At 36.5% G+C, this 14,172-nt stretch overlaps 1 protein-coding gene across 3 annotated transcripts in view; it reads right to left on the bottom strand.

Annotated features, from left to right (window-relative positions):
• LOC140333647 (solute carrier family 2, facilitated glucose transporter member 11-like) overlaps window positions 1-13,086 on the bottom strand; it is a 36,295-nt gene extending 23,209 nt beyond the window's left edge. The window contains exon 1 of one of the 3 annotated variants that reach the window (XM_072415458.1): window positions 13,009-13,086. In XM_072415458.1, coding sequence (XP_072271559.1) covers window positions 13,009-13,023 — 15 coding nt within the window. In that variant the 5' untranslated portion in view covers window positions 13,024-13,086. Of the gene's footprint in view, window positions 1-12,690; window positions 12,815-13,008 lie in introns of those variants that run through there. The other 2 variants (XM_072415459.1, XM_072415457.1) reach the window with 2 other exon arrangements.
• Between the last annotated feature and the right edge of the window lie 1,086 nt (window positions 13,087-14,172).

Below are 14,172 nucleotides of genomic sequence, written 5' to 3'. Positions count from 1 at the left end.
AGAGGATCTTTTACTGGGAGATGATATAAGCTGTATTTTTTGACCTGGTTCTAAAAAAATCCAGCTAGTCTGGTTGGTGTTCTCCCCTCTGCTTTTAATATCTTCTGACGATTGATCTAGAATGATCTTTCATGATCCTTTCCAATGTCAAAAAACTGAACGATGCATGAACGAGTTCTGTTTATACAGCGCCATTCTGCTCTATGTAGAGGGGAGGGGAGAATGATGGAGCGGCACCCCGCTACGCTCTCTCCGATCGTTCCTTATTCATGGATCCACCAGGACAGATCCATGAACAAGGAGAGCTGTACACACGTCAGATTCTTGTCCAATATCAGCTCGCGATTATCGGACGAGAATCATCTGACCTGTGTACGTAGCCTAAAAGTCTAAAAGACTTCCTGAGACTCCTAAGGGTAGGTTCAGACCTGCTGCAAGAAGAAGCCATCCATGCAGTTCTCAGCGGCTGGCACCTTGCAGGCCACTTACGCTGCAGCTTGCAGATTTGTCAGCCCCCATTCATTATCTATTGGGCTGCTGTGGGTGGAACCTACATGTAGAGATGTGAGGATGCCGTAACCGCACTGCAACCTCAGCCAGCCTGAATATAGCCTGTGAGAGCAGCAAAAAAATTAAAAATCAGGGAAGATTAAGGAATTCAAGATCTTTTTCCTCTAAAATCCCTGACTGAAAAGCAGCTTTCATCAGAGGAATTGAACATTGGAAGAAACAAAAGCTTTGCACATCATAGTTCACTCACTATAAACTCTCTGCATTGATAGGTTAAAGAAAATGGGGTGAAAATGTTCATTTTCTATTATCAGAGGGCAGATTTAATTTCATGTACTGTACTGTCACAAATACCATCTCTCACATTGTATTTGCTATAAAATGTTACCACAGGGTGGTGCTGCTAGACAGTGCAAGTGCTCACCAAGACTCACAGTGATGGGGCCTCTCTCACGGGGCCAGTGTGATTAATGGCCTTGGAAGCAGGATCAATATCAAACCGTCACAAAAAAAAGGGAATGTCTAAAGCTACATACACACTTCCAATTATTATCGTCGGAAAACGAACGACGAACGTTCCTGCACGATATATATGAACGATCGTATAGCACCGATCCTGCACATAGAGTTAACGACACGATCGTTCGTAGATATTGTACACACAATAGATACGATTGTTTAAGCGATAGAGGAACTATGTGCACGACAGGAAAGTGAACGGACGTTCGTTCATCACGCATGCTCTGAACATGGACGATCAACGAACGACCGTACACACGAACGATGTTCAACGATCGTCGTCCAATCCGATCCGCCGGTCCGGTCGTTCGTTTCCAACGACTTTCCTCATTCGTCGGCGTCGTTGGTTACTTTTTTACGAACTATTTTTTGCCCAATCGATCGTTCGTCGTTCGATTGGAACGATAAAAATTGGAAGTGTGTACGCACCTTTAAAGTCTTAATTTTTATATATACACACACATATGTAGGTGAGATAAGACTATTTACATTATTTATTGAATAAGTAGTTATAATTTGTGGTAGCTATATTTTTTTTTTGTTATATATGTTTTGCAGAGCTGTGGACTTAAGCTACTCAAACATCAGATAATAAGACACCTGTGAAGGCAAAAATCTGACATGTAAAGTGGTCCCCTGACTAATCAGGAAGGATTGCCATTTACTCCTATGAAGGAGAGCACAGCAGAGTGCCACTTGCTCAACTTACTCTCTCCATAGAATAGAACAGGGATGTGTGTACAATGCTCATTCATCTGTCACTGGAAAAGATCATGAAGGATAATTTTTAGCTACTGTTCCTGACATCCTTTAGATGTCTGTACAAAGCTTTAGGCTGCTTATTTTCACTGTGGACTTTATATGTTGAGTTAGCCTATTCTGCTCATTGGGTACAGAGCCATTATAAACAATCAAACACAGAATGGACATTGTTCTATCAATATATATATTGTTCAAATATTGATCAGGAACCCATCATTTCTAACAGGTTCATGTTAGATTTAGTTTTTTTATTAAATCCAATGTCTAATCTAATAATTACTAAATGTCTTGTAGTGTAAGGGCATGGCCAATATATTTCAATCATTAAGGACTAAGGTAAATAAAGCCCAATCAAGTAAATCAAGTACTTTGGTCCATGGTGACATGACTGGATAGATGATCAATATCCCCCTGATATCAGTCATTTACCTGGATTACTGTTGTGCACCTATAGATCAGTACATACAACATTCCAATGTAATTCAGTATAGAAGAAAGTCTAACAACCTGCAGAAAATCCCCTGACACAGTGAGCCCAAAGTCAACTGACAGAGTCTTGTTGTTACTTTGAACAGCCGGAAGTGCTCCCATTGGCTGCATGTTGTTAGGGATCACTACCTGCTGAGATACATTAGAACTGAAACCTATGGGGGCATAGAGAGCAGCCTTGATCAAAGAATGGATGTTCCTGATCAATGTTCAATAGATATTATTAATCAAATATAATAAGGTTGTCCTGTTTTAACAGATTTTAATTAAATTACTTATTGCAATTTCAAAAAAATTTTTTTGTATTTTAAAAGAACAAGCTATGCTAAATTTTAATAATCTATGATAATAAAAGATCAACTATTAGATGACAACTATCTCCATTGTGCTCTTCTTCCCTTGTCACCTTGTCACTGATGGTCACATAGGCCCTGATTTATTGAAGCTCTCCAAGGCTGGAGAGGATACACTTTCATCAGTAAAGCTGGGTGATCCAGCAAACCTGGAATGGATTTCTTAAAAAGTATTTGCTGGCAAATGTTCTTTATCCTGGAACAGATTCATTCCAGGTTTGCTGGATTCCAGTTTCACTGATGAGAGTGTATCCTCTCCAGCTTTGGAGAGCTTTAATAAATCAGGCTCATTAAGCGGTGTGCTAACACACATAGGCCATGCACATTGGCCATTTGATTTACTACCAGTTGTATGTTTCTGGGAAATAATGATGCTGGTAAACTATAGAGGTTACAAAAAGCAACAGATAAGGTAAAAATAGTATTTTTCACCCCAGAATATAGGGTGAAACAGAGCAGGAGAATTTAAAATAAAATTAAGCACATTTTGCCAGGGAAGGGTGAATTACAACAAACCTGTTGCTTTGCCCTGTACTGAAAGCTTATTTTAAATGGAATTCCTATGAATACTTCTCATTGCAACAAACCATGCATACATAAAAATCATTGTGCACAACTGGCTCCATTCTGAATTTTTCTGCAGCTGGGGCATTTTACATTTTGTAGCAGCCTGGCCTTACATGGACAGTTCCGGCTGTATTCTACCATCAAGCTGCTTCCCACTGTCTGCTGTTACAGTTTGTTTCTTTCCAATTTTCTGGACGATGAACAGAAAAATCAAAGTCAGGATTCCCAGGGTTAGTGAACGTCAAACGACTAAATGTTCCAATTAAATGCCTCTGTTTTCAAATTGCCATGCAGAGATGACAGACACTGTTCATTTATCTTATGATTGTCACATGCTGGAGAGAAGTCTAAAACTTTACACGGAAAAATAGCAAAAAGTATCATTAATATAATAATGTATTCCTAAAAAAATAATAGTAATTAATAGTAGTAAGGAAATTAGTAATAGTAAGGAAATAGTAGTTTATCTACCAGTGAATGCAGATTATGAGATTTCCTTTTCTTACAAGTCATTATTTATGCAATTTTACATCTTTCCTGTATATTGTTCCAATTGTACTTTATATAACTTTATTGTACTTTATATAAAAATACGGATATAAAGAGGTGCAGTAGATTATATGGATGACATCAGGAAGATAGGAGTTATGTGATTACTATTTACTGGCTCAGTAGAGTGAAAATGCAAGCTTTGGGAGCACGCTACATTCTTCTGCCAGTATTGGATGTGAGAATTACATAGTAATACATAGAGATAGAATTGTTATCTCCAGGACACACATGAGTGGTATTAGCTGTTGTAACAGCCAAGGATTTACAGATAGTGATCAGGACCCAGGAGGGTTGTAGAGAAATTCACACTTGATTTACAGATAAGAAGTCCTGACACACTTCAGTGTAAAATGCTGACAGTGAAAACATTTTACAATGTGTATATAACTTTGATCACAGCCCTGGAAAGTATCAAACCTCTCTGGCAGAGATAACAGTTGATTTGAATGGGAATATAGAGGCATTTCTATTTACGTTTAGGTGGCAACCCAAAATTCTAAATTTCTGTATGAATTTCCAACTCCATTTCCTTTTTCTGATCTGTCCATGAGAAATGTGTATATACATTATGCTCTCTGCTGGAACTTGAGAGATGTATATGCTCCAATATATATATTGGAGCATATACATATATATATATATATATATATATATATATAGCATATATATATATATATGGCGTGACTATGTTTTCAGGTTTGCTGGATCGCCCAGCTTCACTGATGAAAGTGTATCATCTTCATCCTTGGAGAGCTTTAATAAATCAGGCCAATATGTCCAAAAACATATCCTATAAGCAAAAAAAGTATTTAGCATTTTGCTCATTTGATTAGGGACTGGCCAGAGTCCCTGTTTGTATACGTTTGCTAGAAATATGTAAGGGTGCAGAGCAGTGAGCGGAGGGTTCATTCAGTGTTTTTAGTTTTTACTCTTCCATGCAATGCTGCCACCTCCTACTGATTGTCAAATAAAGGATAATTATTGGGCTCATGAAGGCCAATCTTAGTTGTGAGTGGTAAAAATACTCAAAATCAGCTGCAAAAACCTCTAGTCCGACCACATCCAGCTAACATGGAGGAGTAAGGGATGAGGTGACAATGATGCATCAAATTGAGAAACACATTTAGAGAACTGTCATCCTATGAAGGGTATCTTCCAAGTGGTATAGATATGAGTGCAGACATCAGAACTTTGCTGTTTGCAGGGGAAGTTCTGTCTTGCACCAAATTGATTAACAGAAACTTACAATGAGCTCCTTTAGGTAGGGCAGCTGTTGGTATTCTAGGGAAGGGAGTTCAGGGAATAGATTTTTTAATCTGTCATCCTTATGTAGAAGTCACTGAAGTCCTTCATGCTTTTTTATGACTGCGTGGGCTGTAAGTTACAACCAGTGGGATGCACTTCTCTTTTTCAGTCTGTGTATTATGAAAAAGAATAGTCCTGCGGATGCTGGCTGCTTTTCTGTCTAAGGCAGCATAAGTGATTTTTTCATCTGCCATGGCAGAATATATCCAACTGTTTCTGATGGATTGACTGTAAATAGTTAATTACTTTGTGTGCCTGGGAGTTACAGATACTCCCTCTAGTGGCTATCTACATAACATGACATGTGATTTGAAAGCCCCTGGAAGGTTTATTGAATTGGCTACTGTTCTTATTTAGTCTGAGAAGACTTTTACATTTGTGTAATCAACAAGCATGTCTGTCTGTACATCAATAAATATTTATACATGATGCTAAAAATTAGGGTTAACAATTAAAAATTTATATAAATGATTAATGCTTGTCAAAAATCTTTTGAGTATAGGATACAGACATATACTGCGCCCTGTGTTGTTTCCTGCAATGCCATGGCGATCATTTACTAAGTGCTATATATGTAGTGCTATATGCACACACAGACTTTTAAAAAGTCACTATTTGCAAAGATATTTCAGGGAAGTTCCAGCAGATCTTAGTAGTGTTGAAGCAGTGCTGAAGCAGAAATCTTATCATGTCTGCCATTAAACTTAAATGATGTAATATATATATATATATATATATATATATATATATATATAACAAACAATAGAGCAAATATAAACTTAAACTTCAAGTTTAAATCAGAGCTTATTTTGGCCAATAGTTGTTTTTGCTACTTAAAACTTAGACCCATGTAAATGGAACCTAGATACAGATACACTATTGTCATTTTGTCATTTTTTATATTAAAGGTTACACACAAGCAAACTTTAATAAAAGAAAAGAATACTATACTCAAAGGGTGTTACAAAACCTTTTTAAAGCAGTAGATTTGACTCTGAAAATTTGGAACTCGTTCAGTGCTTTATCAATGTGCCACAAAGTGTTAAAATCTCAGAACCAACCTCTAAAGTCATATCACAAAATATATGTTTTGTATTTTTTACAAGGTATGAAATATAGCTGCAAATGCTACCTTTTTAGTCCTGTAAGGATTTTCATTCAAAATAAATGAGATTATTGATTGCAAATGACATACCCGAAATAGAGTTCACTAAATATTACTAAACAGCTTTTTCTGTGTTTAATTAATGGCAACGACCTCACAGCACATGTAAGAGCCTAAAGCAGTATAAACAGTCCTAGAAATACAACATATCATATTTATGGAAGGGTTAATAGAAGGATTATTATCATTTTATACATTATTATCGAACTCTTCTCCATTACCTAAAAGTTCCAAGTAACCTACAACTACATGATGCTGATAAGAATTATAGGAGTTGTGTTGTAAGAGGCTTAATTCTTTTCCATTACAGACTTTACATGCCTTGTGCCAATAGTGTCCATGATAAATTACCAAAGGAACCTTCAGGCTCCAGATCAAAACGTACTCTGTAGTATACTTTCCAAGGTATTTCATTTACTTGCTGTAAATAGCCCCACTGACATGCACCATTATAAACCAATCTTGCCTGCTACCATTCCTAGGAGAATCGGGTCTATACCTTACTTGAATGCTAACATTTATAGACTAGAACCAAACTTTAGAAAGACTCCTTAACATACCGCACACTTTCTGGTTGTGCTGCCTTGGTATTGAGGGATACAAAACTTTTTGTTTGTTGCTCTACCTTTAATGAGCATGGGTCCACCCCCACTATACTACTGATTAGTCACTGTAACATATAGGTCTTAGATTTGGTGCTTGAATAAACTACAGTAAAGATACATGACAAAAGCACCCAAATGTAGCATTGTTTTTGCAAATTTATTAAACTGAGAATGTTGTAGACAAAATGTAACTAAACGAATGCCTAGCTATGCTGCAGCTGAATAATCAAATTAAAACTAAAGTCAGGTTTTAAAAAAAATGGTAGCAGGTAGAAGTTCATGGTAAAATATATTAATATTTGTATCTTTATTCTGCCGAAAAAACTTTTTTGCTTCCTGTTTCCTTCATTCTGCTGCAGGCTCAATCGTGGTCCCAACCTTTCCTAATTAAGTGAACAGGCACATGGCTGCAGCAGATCAGTGCGAGTCCCAAAAGTGACAAGATACATTTGTTGTTTGAAAACTTGCCGCACAGCCACAGCAAATCTAGTTACCCGTGGTGCATTTTGCCGTTCCCGGGTGCTCGGCAGCTGCCAGCCAACCGGTTTCATAACCGAGTGTGAATGGGGCCTAAGTGTATAAAGATGTATTTTGTATTACATGACTATGGACTATGTACAGCTCTGCGTAATATGTCGGCGCTATATAAATACTGTGTAATAATGGTAATAATTTTTCTTGTTTTGTCACATCAACAATTCAGTCATACCATTACTTTCTAGTAAAATGTACACATTGTGTGTTTCTTACATTAGCTTTTCTTTAATTATATAACTTATCACATAGCAACAACATTCTGTTTTACCAACGTGGTAAAATTAAATTATTCAATTTTCACTAGACTTTCTTTCATAAAGCCAAGTAGAACAGCTGATTTTGAACATAAAATACTTAGTAATGAATGGGATTTCATGTCTATAAGGGTGGGGATAAAAACACAAGGGCTTAATGAAGAGAAGAAGGACATATCAGTGGAGAGATGCGTAGGGATGGCATAAAACTTTCAAACTTTCCAAAGTTCCATAAAATTATCAGAGGTATGGACTTATATAAATGTCAAAAATAATCTAATATATTGGCTAAAAAACTGCTGTTAAAATAGAGTATGCAGGGGAACTTTTTTTGTTTAAAGAGACAGCATAATAATGAAAACCACTTCAATCTATCTATCAATGCAAAGGTTTATGATAGCTGCCCTAGTCACCAAACTCAGATATGTCCTAAGATTAGTTAAATTAGACATTTTCTTACAAAGTGCATGTCTCTTTCTTAAGCTAGGTACACATGTGCAATAATTGTCGTTAGAAAACGAATGACTAACGATTATTTTAAATGATCGTATTGTGCACAATTCTATACATGCTGTAACGAAACGATCGTTCAAAAATAATCCACCAATGTACACACACTAGATAGGATCGTTTGAACGATGCAGAAAGTGACATGTAAAGGAGAAAGTGTACTGCAGAACCAACCATGATCATTGAACGACCGTACACACATAAGATTGCAAACAATCGTCGCCCAATCAGATCCGCCGGGACGGACGTTCATTTCCAGTGACAATCCTTGTTCATCAGCTTCATTGTGCAATTTTTTGTTAAGGATTATCGGACGGCGTTAGTCGTTCATTTCCAACGATAATTATTGCATGTGTGTACGCAGCCTTATAGTACAAATGCTGATCAACAACATGAATGAGCCAATGCAATAGATACAATGATGAATAATATGTATTCTGCTTTCTCATGAATCCGAGATGCAGGCAAAGTTTGGTAAATCAGAGTAGATGCACAATTTCCACATGTCCTGGAGGTCATATATAAAAACTCAGACAGTTTATGACAAAGTGCGGTGTTCCATCAGCACATACACTTTGTAGAACAGACTCTATGTGATAATGGTGCACCTGAGGTCCCATTTTCAGCTGGTAAAACAGTGGGAGTTGTTCCTCTCAGTAACCCGTTAATCAATTATATGCATCTGTGAAATCACTTCTAAGGCTACTTGAGTGCTTAAGGCTATTGAGTCACTGAGCCTTCCAAATACTCTGAGCAGGTTCTTCAATATCTGCTATCATTTAGTAGAGGAGGAAGTAGAGGAGATTTTGACATTATTAATACTGATAATAGTTATTAAAGAGGAAAGCATAATAAAAGGGTAAGTAAACCCACAATAGTACTGTAGCTATGGCATGGTAGGTCGTGTTACCAACTTGGTTGACATGTCTCTACAGGACAATAGTAGTGAGCTCCCCACTGCCATGGTTCCCAGCCCTTTTTCTTTGCACCTAGATGTTTTGAGTGTTTTAATGCCTCCTAGGGCATTCTCCTTGATATAAAATAAAAAAAAAAAATAGCAATGCTCCAGGCTTGCTAATTATTTTTATAATTAGTGGGCTAATTATAATGGCAGGCTTTTTATAATAGTTGTGGTAGGTGTGCAAGCTTGAAAATGTTATTAGTTTAATATTTAAACAACTTACTAACTCCTAAAAAATAATAACATTTATAAGTGGAATAACCCTTTACCAAGATTAAAAAGTTAGTCCACTTGGGATTTTGTTTTTTTTAACAATGAAACTCTCTGCACTTGATGTAATACTGTGCCTCTTTGCAACCGTTTCTGTTTAACTTGACTGTCTGTAAGACACCACTCGTAGATGTTGTATGTAGCATTGTTTTATGAAAGATGGCTACATATGCAAAGAACACATGGGCACACAGTGTTCTACAGTAGTGGTTTAAGATGCAGCAATAGGTGATATTTCTGAATTTGTTGTTACAAATACTCAATAGTAGTAGTAATTTGTAGGTGTTAGGTGAGTAACTGCCCGCAATGACAGTAGAATCCTATATCAGCTGGATGCAGAAACGGGGTATTAAAAAATTCCTCTATTATCTGAATGAAGGTCAGGATCCATGCTTTTGCAGGACTGAACAGCAAACATTGGCATGCATTAATCCAGACAGGTCCCTTATTAATGAGCCCTTTCTATATTTCAGAAAAGGGGTTATCTAAGAACCTTATTTCCTAAAGCATAGAAATAGAAAGCGGTACTTCTGTGTCAATTCCTTTTCCATCTGGCTAGCCGTTTGTGTGATAGTTTCAAGCAATTAATCCTAGAATCTTGGTCTAATTTCAGAAATGAAAAGTAACGTCTACATTCCTCATAGATTACTCACAGCAGTTATATTAACCAGCAAGTAGAGGTACAGAAAGTTCTTACACCATCTAACAATCTATCACTGGTGAAATATTAGTAGTGTAATTATTTGTATTTCCAAGGAAATTACTGGCTGTGTTATGGCAGATTAGCTAAACCACCTCCGGAAAACTTTATTTGTTAGAGAACATTAGGTAAATTGCTGTGAAAATGAAACATTTACCTTGCATGTACAGAAGAGAAAAGGGCAAAATGAATATAAAACATTTCATTTTCCTTTTCCTAGGATGATTTATAAAACAAAATTGATGCATGATGTGTTACAATGGAAATGCACTGTATATTTAAAATGTACTTTGAATGCCACAGCTTGATGAGTGCTGCAACACCCCTTTCCCCCAGATTCCCGTATGGTTCCTCATTGCAAGAGTTTTTTAGGTGCACAGACCTATTGTATGTAAATAAGTGCACAGATCCTGTGCAGATCCTTTATTCTAAGATTAAAGTAGGGAAGAGTTATACCCTCTGTCAAGTTTTACCTGTGGCCATACTAGGCAAATGCAGCTCCTTTATTCATCCTGGGGGCTAATATGAGAAAGAAATGGAGTGGGGGGGGATCCAATATCTGAAGTTGTCATCAGAACAATACTTCAATGGGGACACCTCTGTTTACAGCTGTCTGGGATGAAAATAAAGTTCACTCTGTTGAGATTTTCTCTACAATATCTACTGTATCTTTATAAAATGAGGTGCACACAGCCCATAACCTATAAGACATGGAAGCCTGGGAAATTGGTTTGGCTTGGAAATAGATGTTAACCAGGGTGCGCAGGGTATCTGGGAATCAGAAGACAACTGACAAACAAATAGGAGCCCAAAGACCAGAGCAGCAAATGGAAAACCAACCACCCACCAAGCCACCACCTGTAGTTGTGGGCCAAATATTGACTTGCTCCAAGATCCATCTTACACACACACACCCGAATGCTAGTACATATAGTAAATAAAGATTCCTTATTATTGACGAATTCATGCACTGGTAAATAACCTGAGTAACTAACCCACTGCAGTGATAACATGTGCAGTTGAAACTACTATACACAAAAGTTATTACCTTATACTAGCTGTTTAAATGATTATTGTCTAGAAGATATTGCTCATTTACACTAGCCATGCACCAATCTACTAGGATATAGCCACTTATAGTTCAAAGTTCCATCCTAAACTTAGCATACACGCTAGATTATTGTAGCCCAATATAAACAGCCATGATTGTCTTGGGTAAAAATCTAGCATGCGTACAATGGTCCCTCAATGTTTTTGATCGATCGATCTGTCCTGGAGGTTCAAATGAATGACCAAGCAGGGATGACCAACTATACTCTCCTATTGAGAATAGCGCAGTGCCAAAGAACAGAACTGCACTGTGTGTACGGTATTTGTTCATTCTCCTCTCACTGGAAATGATCAAGAAAGATTGTTTCCAGCAACCAAAACTCCAACTTCTGTACAGGGCTTTAGCCTAAGGACAATTAAGGGGAGAAAACAAGGCAAGAGTTTTAGCAGTTGAGCCACACAATGTGCACTTGTAAACATAATTAATAGAGTTAGTATAGGGAATGAAAAAACACCACTGAATATATTCCAATAGAAGTACTTAATATATAATATAATAATATAATGTGATAGATATGTACACCATGATACAAAATATTTATGCAAAGCAAAGAATGGATTTTTCTATAAATGTTGATATATATATATATATATATATATATATATATACACACACATACATATACATACATACACACACACACATATACACACACACACACACACCAGACTCTTTCCAAATGTATCTTTTTTTTTTCTTCATAAGATGACAAAATGTATAAAATGGTCTATACTACCTATAGACATTTATAGAGATCTAACATCTGATATGAATTTCTGCATTGGAAAATGACAACCAGATTCTAATTTCTATGGGCAGCACACACATTTTTCCAAAGGTGATTGAGTGAAGCGCACAGCACGATTGAATCCTGTTTTCTTTGTCCTTATGGTTAAATTTTCAGGACTAGGAATGGAGGTTGGCCGAATTTTCCGTGTTTAAAAGACTACTAAAATAATGTTTAGTCCTCAACTGTGTTGACCAAGTTTCATAAAACAAGTTTGTGTTCTAGAGATGCATGTCAGACACAAAATAGGAACAAGACATCTATGGTGAAATGAACAAGAATGCACAAAACTTGACTACCAGCCATGTCTATAAATGATTCCATGTGATCTATAAATAATTATTAGTTCCTAGCTCCTATACAGCATATACCACCACTTACTTGGCTTTCATTCCTCTTATGTATCAAAGACTAGCAATTCAGCAATCCATGTGCATACATAAACAAGTGTCTAGAATTCACATAACTTCACTTCCAGCTATAGCTGTGAATAGTTCCTTGTGATCAACCATACTTCTTTCATTTACATCTTCCATGCAATAAATATCTAGCACTTACCAGGCTTTCACTCCCCTATGTATCAAAGGCTAGCCATTCAGCAATCCATCTTGGTGGATCAACAAGTTCTTCATATAATATAACTTGACTTCAAGCTATAGCTGTAAATAGTTTCTTGTGATCAACCATTGCTCATTCATTTACACCTCCCATGCAGTATATATCCTCCACTTACCCGGCTTCCGCTCCTCTTGTGTATCAAAGTCTGAAATTCCATTGCAGTAGCCAGCGTTTCTTCAGTATTACTGCTTTATCTAACTGAAGAAATGTCTTTGCCCCTCTCTCGTTCTCTTTCAGACAGTTTTCACCCAGTGAAAACAATATCCAGCATTATACTAGTGAAACAAACCATGCATGGTAAAATGGATCATGCAAACATAATTTAATACAAGATGCTTTGACAACAACAACCGAAGCATGTTAGCTTTTTTAAGTCATTTGAGTTTGTAAGGATACATGGTTAATTAGTTCCAAAAAAATAAATATTCTATACCTTGATTTTCTTCATCTTTTTTGGACTTGATCTTAAAAAGCTGACCTTATCGGCACATGTGAAATTTTCATGTGATAGTCACTGCAGAGGGGTTTTTAAATAGGGCTCTTTTTATACTTTACAGGTTTCAAAGTTCATATGCAGAGAGGAAAGTAAGCCAACCTTTTTTTTTTTTTAGATCTGTGCTCATAAATTTAGATGTCAGTAGACGATCAGAAGATGCACAGCACCTCCCAATTTTGAATACCTTCCAAAGCTAAATAACACATGATTCAAAGTGAATATTGAAAATGTAAGAAAAGTAAATTAGCTAAAAAATCTAATAAAAATCAACCATTCACCTTTCATGGTATAAAAAGAAAAAAAAGTCATGCTAGTTAACCAAGACCAATTACTCCACTTTTTTATGTTCCTTCTTTTTTTTGGCTCCAGTATTAAAAATCCTCACAAAATATACATGGACAGATCATGCCCTTTATCAATAAGAACAAGATCTTTGGATGTAGGTAATCATTTTGACGTTTTTAATTGCTAACGTCACATACAAATTGAGTCCTAATGTAAAGCCATGTGTACTGAACATCAAAGATTGAGGACGAGTTGGACATTAAGCTAAATACTGGAATTGCTGTGGATTTACATAAAGCCAAGATCCAACATCTTACCTAGGTTCTAGGTAGTAAGGGAGATTGAGTAACCATTTGGTTTATATTGATGGCTATGCACCCATTTGGGTAGTTTGCTCCAGAAAACCTTAAAGGAACAGTGGTTTTGTTGTGACGTCTTTAGAGAAATGTCATTGACAGTTGATAACAGGAAAGCAAGGAGTGCTGCTGATTTGTGGATATCATTATTCACCTGATCAAACTGAAATCTCAGAATCCAGGTTAAATTAAATACTAGCCAATTTGAAGGATTTACTTAGATTTTACATACCAGATTCTTCCCACAAGTTAAGAAATAATAGCATGGAAGAACAATACCTAGGACGGAATTTGGAGAGTCACTTCTATGGCTTATTAGTTTGTGTTTGAATATACAAGCTTGAGCTATTTGTATTTAAAATGTTTTTCTTTTAATAAAGGGCTTAGGAAAGCTTAAAAACCACATAAAAAAGATCTGATATTAAATAAGGCAAATGTTACGGAGCCTTAAAAAATCCAG

The sequence above is a fragment of the Pyxicephalus adspersus genome, chromosome 6 (assembly GCF_032062135.1).
Source record: "Pyxicephalus adspersus chromosome 6, UCB_Pads_2.0, whole genome shotgun sequence".
Taxonomy (NCBI): domain Eukaryota; kingdom Metazoa; phylum Chordata; class Amphibia; order Anura; family Pyxicephalidae; genus Pyxicephalus; species Pyxicephalus adspersus.
The sequence above is the reverse complement of the archived record's forward strand: the minus strand, read 5'-3'. Positions and strand labels throughout refer to the sequence as shown.